The following is a 7898-nucleotide window of genomic DNA, read 5'->3' as shown; positions in this document are numbered from 1 at the left end:
TGATCCTCCCTTCTGTCTCTTAGCCAGTACCATATTGTTTTGATGACTGCTGCTTTATAATATAGTTTAATATCTGATACTGCTAGGCCCCCTTCCTTCACATTTTTTTCTTTATTTCCCTTGATATTCTTGATCTTTTGTTATTCCAAATGAAATTTGTTATAGTTTTACCTAATTTAGTAAAGAAGTTTTTTGGTAGTTTGATAGGTATGGCGCTAAATAGGTAAATTAATTTGGGTAGAATGGTCATTTTATTATGTTAGCTCATCCTACCCATGAACAATTAATTGCTTTCCAATTGTTGAGATCCAGTTTTATTTGTTTGGAAAGTGTTTTGTAGTTGTTTTCATATAACTGCTGTGTTTGTTTTGGTAGATAGATTCCTTAGTATTTTATACTGTCTAGGGTGATTTTCAATGGTGTTTCTCTTTCTACCTCTTGCTGCTCTAATGTGTTGGAAATGTATAGAAATGCTGATGATTTATGTGCATTTATTTTGTATCCTGCAACTTTGTTAAAGTCTTTGATTATTTCTACAAGATTCTTAGTTGATTCTCTAGAATTTTTTAAGTATACCATCATATCATCTGCAAAGAGTGATAGCTTAGTTTCCTCATTGCCTATTTTGATACCTTCAATTTCTTTTTCTTCTCTAATTGCTACTGCTAGTGTTTCTAGTACTATGTTGAATAAAAGAGATGATAATGGGCATCCTTTTTTCACTCCTGATCTTATTGGGAAGACTTCTAATTTATCCCCATTGCATATATTGCTCGTTGATGGCTTTAGTTATATACTGTTTATTATTTTTAGGAAAGGTCCTTCTATTCCTATAATTTTCAATGTTTTCAATAGGAATGGATGCTGTATTTTGTCAAAGGCTTTTTCAGCATCAATTGGGATAATCATGTGATTTTTGTTTGTTAGACTGTTGATATGGTCAATTATGTGGATGGCTTTCCTAATGTTGAATCATCCTTGCATTCCTGGTATAAATCCCACCTGATCATGGTGGATGATCTTCTTAATTACTTGCTGGAGTCTCTTTGCTTATATTCTATTTAAGATTTTTGCATCTATGTTAATTAGGGAGATGGGTCTATAGTTTTCTTTCTCTGTTTTTGTTCTACCTGACTTTGGAATCAGTACCATATTTGTGTCAAAAAAGGAATTTGGTAGGACTCCTTCTTTGCTTATCATATCAAATAATTTGTATAGTATTGGGATTAGTTGCTCTTTGAATGTCTGATAGAATTCACTTGTGAATCCATCAGGTCCTGGTGATTTTTTTCTTAGGGAGTACTTTGATGGTTTGTTCAATTTCTGTTTCTGATATGGGATTATTTAGGTATTCTATTTCTTCTGTTGTTAATCTAGGCAATTTATATTTTTGTAAATATTCATCCATATCTCCTAAATTCTTATATTTATTGCTATATAATTGGGGGAATTGTTTTTAATGATTGCCTTAATTTCCCCTTCATTAGAGTTGAGGTCTTCCTTTTCATCTTTAATACTGTCAATTTGGTTTTCTTCTTTCCTTTTTCTTGTTACATTGACCAGTATTTTGTCTATTTTATCTGTTTTTTTTTCAAAATACCAGCTTCGAGTCTTATTTATTAATTCAATAGTTCTTTTACTTTCAATTTTATTAATTTCTCCCTTAATTTTTAGCATTTCTGATTTAGTTTTCATCTGGGGGTTGTTAATTTGCTCCTTTACTAATTTTTGAGTTGTATACCCAATTCATTAATCTCTGCCCTCCTTAATTTGTTAATATGTGCACTCAAGGATATAAATTTCCCCCTGAGTACTGCCTTGGCTGCATCCCACAGAGGTTGGTAGGATGTCTCATCATTGTCATTCTCTTCAATGAAATTGTTGATTGTTTCTTTGATTTCTTCTTTGACAAATTGGTTTTGGAGAATCATATTGTTTCATTTCCAATTGGTTTTTGATTTGCCTCTCCAGGTGGCTTATTAATTATTATTTTTATTGCATTATGATCTGAGAAGACTACATTTATTACATCTGCTCTTTTGCATTTGTTTGCAATGATTCTATGCCCTATTACATGGTTAATCTTTGTGAATGTACCATGTGCAGCTGAGAAGAAGGTGTATTCCTTTTTGTCCCTTTTTATTTTTCTCCACATATCAATTAAATCTAAGTTTTCTAGGACTTCTTTCACCTGTCTTACCTCTTTCTTATTTATTTTTGGTTTGATTTATCTAGATCTGAAAGTGGAATATTTAGATCTCCTACTATAATGGTTTTACTATCTATTTCCTTCTTGAGATCTGCCAGTTTCTCCTTTATGAATTTGGATGTTCTGCCACTTGGTGCATACATATTGAGCAGTGTTATTTCCTCATTGTTTATACTGCCTTTAATCAGGATGTAATGACCTTCCCTGTCTTTTCTAATCATATCTATTTTTACATTGGCTTTGTCAGAAATCACAATAGCCATTCCTGCCTTCTTTTTCTCATTTGATACCCAAAAGATTTTGCTCAAGCCCTGAACCTTAAACTCGTGTATATCTACCCACCTTGTATGTGTTTCTTGTAGACAGCATATGGTAGGATTTTTGTTTCTGATCCACCCTGCTATTTGCTTCCATTTTATGAGCGAGTTCATCACATTCACCTTCAGAGTTACAATTATCAGTTGTGCATTCACTGACAATTTTGTATCCTCCCCTAGACCCACCCCTTCTTCTTACACTATTTTCTTTTAAACCAGTGGTTTGCTTTGGGCCAGTATCCCTTATCCCCTCCCTTGATTGACTTCCCTTTCTGCCCCCTCCCTTGTTATTCCCTTCTTTTTGTTTTTAAAGGTCTAATGAATTCCCTCAGCCTTCTTCTCTCCTCCCTTTTTTGAACTCCCCACTCCCCTGCTCCCTTTGGTTTATCCCTTCTTATTTTCTCAGTAGGGTTAAATAGAGGTTTTTATCCCATTGGTTAATATAGCTACTCTTTCCTCTCCGGGTTGATTACACTGAGAGTAAGGTTTAAATATTACCTCTTAATGCTCTCTTCCTCTCCTTCTTATAATAGAATTTATCCCCTCCCCTTCCCATGCCCTATTTGTGTTTAATAGAATATCCTATTTTTCTTTTTCACTCAAATTTCTCTTGGTGTCCCCTACTATTCCCTCCTCTTTTCCACCTCTCATGTCATCTTAGACCATTTAGTATCCTGTCCTCTCCCTATGAGTTATTCTTCTGATTGCTATGATAGTGAATGCTATAATAGCGAATAGAGTTCACTGCAGAGAATTATACATAGCATTTATCCACATAAGAATACAGATAATTAGATATTATTGAAGCCCTTAAAGAGTAAAATTTATAAAATTATGTGTTTTCTTTCTTTCCCTTTTGTTTCTTATTTACCTTTTCATGTTTCTCTTGATTTTTGTGGTTGGATATCAAACTTTCCATTTAGTCCTGGTCTCTGTTGTGCAAAAACTTGGAAATCTTCAATTTTCTTAAATGCCCATACTTTCCCCTGGAAGTATATAGTCAATTTTGATGGGTAGTTGATCCGTGGCTAAATGCCCAGCTCTCTTGCCTTTCTGAATATCGTATTCCAAGTCTTGGGGTATTTTAGTGTGGAGGCTGCCAGATCCTGTGTGATCCTGATTGGTGCTTCTTGATATTTGAATTGTCTCTTTCTGGCTTCTTGTAAGATTTTTTCTTTTACTTGAAAGCTCTTGAATTTGGCTATTATATTCCTGGGTGTTGACTTTTCTGGGTGCAGTGTAGAGGGTGATCTATGGATCATTTCAATGACTATATTGCCCTCTTGTTGTAGGATTTCAGGGCAATTTTGCTGAATAATTTCTTTAGGAATGGAGTCCAAGTTTCTATTAATTTCTGCCTTTTCTGGAAGACCAATGATTCTCAAATTGTCTCTTCTAGACCAGTTTTCTTGGTCTGTAACTTTTGCATTGAGATATTTCATGTTTCCTTCTATTTTATCAGTCTTTTGACTTTGTTTTATTTCTTCCTGTTGTCTTGAGAGATCATTGGCTTCTAATTGTTCAATTTTAGCCTTTAGTGACTGGTTTTCCTTTTCAATCTGGTCATTTCTGGTGTTCAATTTGCTTATCAGTTCATTTGAATTCTTAGCCTCACTTTCCAAATTGCAAAATTCTGTCTTTTAAACTGTTATTGTCTTGCCTGATTTCCTTTTGAGCTATTTCCCATTTCTCTAGCCAAATCTTTTCCAACTTTTTTGTCATCTCATTTTTGAACTCTTCGAATGCTTGTGACCAGTTTTCATTATTTTGTGAGGGTCTGGATCCTTGTTTGTTCTCCTCTTCTCTTTGCTTAGTTGTCTGAATTTTCTCTGTGTAAAAGTTGTTGAGTGTTAAAGATTTCTTCTTCTTGTTGTTAATCTTTCTCTTTTGGCCTTCCTGATTCTGGGTTGCCATTGTAAGCCTAGCCTGTTCTCAGTTATCCTCATGTTCACGGTTTGTCTGCACTCTTTAGGCTCCTGAGGTGTCAGGTCTGGTTGTTCTCAAGGTCAAGCTCCCTGGTGTACCCCCTTGCTTGATCCTCTGCTGTACGTTCCTTTACAGGTCTCAGGTAGCTGTTTCCACAGTCGTATACCCGTCTGCACTGGTTACCCACTCAGGGTTTCAGAGCCATTCGCTGGAGCCTGCACCCGTCTCCACCCGAGCCTGCACTCTGTGTCCACGCTCAAAGTCCATGTGTGTTCTTTAGCCTTTTGGGGTCCTAAGTCTTGCTGCTCTCAGGAACAGGCCCTGCAGCTGCAAATGACTCAGTAGGTGCCCCAAACTTGCTCTATTTCTTTTGAGATGGCTTTGGCGTTGTAGGTAGTGTGTGTGTGTGGGGGGGGTGGGGTTGCTCAGCCTGCGATTTAGTGAGAGCTGTTTCACCCCTTTATAGCATGGAAATTGCGCTGATTTCACATACCTTCCACTCTGTGCCCTGTTGTGGGGTCCCTCCATTCTTCTGGATTTGTTTTTATGTCCCCTTTAGGAGTCCTGTATGTTTTGGTTAGGAGAGGTTAAGCACTGCTTTTTACTCTGCCGCCATCTTAACCCGGACCCCATTGCTTTTTCAAACTGCCTTTGAGTCCTGTTGCAACAAATTGTCCTTATCATCCCATTCCACTGAGGAAGGTCTTCACATTCTTGACGTAAAAATTCTCCTAATTCACTGAGAGTTTTGTGGCAAATCAGTTAACATTCAAAATGGTTTAGCCTAACTTTCTTTTAAATTTAAATTTTGAGACAAAGTCTCAGTATTGGCTACATGAACAAGAAGAAATAATATAATAGGTTTACATTTTTTAATTATCAACAAATATAACCCCTAAAATAGTAAATACAAGGAAATTTGAAGAGAAGGCACTAGAATTGGGGATAAGTATGAAAGGCTTCAAAAACAAGAACATATTAGAAAGTAAATGTGAATGTTTTGTTGTATTCTTTTATTTTATTCCTAATTTATGCCTTTTTTGCCAATCCAGCCATTGTGGTAGAAGTTCATCTGTCATCCCATTATCAGGTCCCCTCATAAAACATTTGGAATCAAGAGGTTCCTGGCCAAGAAACAGAAGCAGAATCATCCAATTGCACAATGGATTCAAATGAAAACTAGTAAGATCGAGTACAAGTCAAAGAGGAGACACTGGAAGAGGACTAAGCTTGGATTATAAAGAAGGGCCAGCACAAAGAAAAACATTCTTCATCAAGACCATGACCCCGCATCATGTCAATCATGCCACCTATCAGTCATTTCCATCCTTCAATCACTGAATCACCATCACCCCTTTGCCCTCAAGAAGAAGTCAAAAATACTACTGCTGCCCCTCCCCCTCCATCTGATTTGGAAGCCATCTGACCAGGTGCAGATCTTAAAATAAAAAAATGGTGTTTAATTTGGTCTTAGCCCTAAATGTTCTCAACAACAGCATTCATGCGTTCAGTAATGTGTATGTTGCGATCTAGTTTCAGTTACTATTTTCTGCATCTCTGTGTAACGTCTTGTATATTTGAAATTATGTTTGTGAAGGGTTAAATTTTGGGGGGGCCCGAGTTTGATCAAAAGTCAGTGCAAAGTTTATTATTTATTTTTCATCCATTAATTTATTTAATTAATTTAAATTATGATTTAAGTTTAATTTATTTAAACAACAATTTAAATTTAAAACAATAAAATTTAAATAAACAAATAAATGATACATTTACTTTATTATTATTATTATTATTATTATTACAAAATACAGATAGGAAAAAAGGAGGAAAGTGAAAGTAATTTTATATATCTTGTAACTATATCCCAGATCCCAATCCTAACTAAATTTTCCTAAAAAAACCTAAATCTCTCTGCCTCAGAGGGCAGTATCTTTCTCTAGGCTGAAGCCCTCATCTACTCTCCTACTCTTTCTATCTAATAATAGAACCACTATCTATCTACCTATCTACCCAAATTATTAATAATTAATGAGGCTATTAAGGCCTTAAATCCATCTTTCAGGCTCCTCACAGTCCCAGAGAGAGCAAGTCACACACTACTCTCCCCAGGGGACCCAGAGACCAAAAATCCCCTTTCCAATGGTCTGCCACTTACAAACCACACCCAGCCACACCCTTCTAACTGTCACCAACAGCCAAGTGGCACAGCTGGGGATCTCTGACTGAAAAATGCCATTGCTCCTTTTCCCCTTAAATATAAAAAGGGATAAATTAATAAAAACTCCCTTAATATTCTGAAGAGGCAGTGATCATATCAAAACAGAAACAAGTACTTCATTCAAGAAGAATCAAGCTTCAGCCCTGCATCTAACATAACTTCCTCTGTGTGTGTGTGTTCTTGTTTTGTGTTCTAAGGAATTATAAGAGAGCACCTACCTCCCAGGGCTGTTGTGGGGAATTTAGGTTTGCAAGCCTTCAGTGGAAGCCCCCAGTGCTGATAATCCCAGGCCATCTCAGCCAGATTAAGGGCAGCTATAGCTGTGTCATTCATCAAATTCACAGTCAGAAAAGTAACCTATTGACCCCCGGCTTATTTCACACAATAAGCCATTTTGGTTCCATCATTGGGAGCTCATGATTAAATGCTGGCAGCCCAAAATTTGGTGGTTATTTGTGTATTTGGGAAAGGCCAACCCTTATTAGACACTAGATCTAGTCCAGGTGAATGGCTTCATATTTTTCTGAAGATGCAATTTTGCTAATAAAGGGCATGTAAAAATTTATTTTATTAGCATTTTTGGTTTTAGATGGAGAGCATTTTGTCTCTTTTAGTACTACATTAATATGACTGGGGGGTAGTTAGAGACTCCAATAGTAGGTAAGATTCTGAGTAGGGAGGGGCAAGTTAATGGTGGAGAAAGTACTCAGATCCACCTGAATTCTATCATTTTAGCCTCCAACTAATTATAATGCCTAAGAATGAATTTTGGAGCAGCACAACCCACAAAATGATGGGGTGATTTTTTAAAGCATAAAACAGCTTAGAAGGCCAGCATGAAGGATCACTTAACAAACAGGTGGAAGTGAAGCACACTGCAGCATACCAAGGCAGGTTACAACCATGTCAAGATACCATGAAGGAAGCAGTATCAACTGCAAATGTTTTCTGAACTTGCAGCCACATACAGTAAGTGAGGGACCCTTTGAAGACTCTACGAGCAAAAGTCTTGTTGCATTGCTCATATGCAGATCCAAAACATGGTTCAGGGTTACAATGTCAAGGTGAGGAGGAGGATTACCACACATAAGTGGTTTCAGCCACAGAGGAACAGGGGAGCATGGCCACAGTTCCAAGGTAGAAAATAGAGTTCTTGTGATTTTTCATAGACCAGAGCACAGTCTGGAAGAGTATTGACCACTGCTCTCCTTAGATCATACCACCTTGG

At 36.8% G+C, this 7898-nt stretch overlaps 1 protein-coding gene across 1 annotated transcript in view; it reads left to right on the top strand.

Annotated features, from left to right (window-relative positions):
- LOC123252274 (60S ribosomal protein L39-like) overlaps nucleotides 1-5693 on the top strand; it is a 174289-nt gene extending 168596 nt beyond the window's left edge. Inside the window, exon 2 of the mRNA XM_044681657.1 lies at nucleotides 5543-5693. Within this exon, the coding sequence (XP_044537592.1) occupies nucleotides 5543-5693 (151 nt within the window). The remainder of the gene's footprint in view (nucleotides 1-5542) is intronic.
- Nucleotides 5694-7898: the final 2205 nt, after the last annotated feature.

The sequence above is a fragment of the Gracilinanus agilis genome, chromosome 6 (genome assembly GCF_016433145.1).
Source record: "Gracilinanus agilis isolate LMUSP501 chromosome 6, AgileGrace, whole genome shotgun sequence".
Lineage (NCBI taxonomy): Eukaryota > Metazoa > Chordata > Mammalia > Didelphimorphia > Didelphidae > Gracilinanus > Gracilinanus agilis.
The sequence above is the reverse complement of the archived record's forward strand: the minus strand, read 5'-3'. Positions and strand labels throughout refer to the sequence as shown.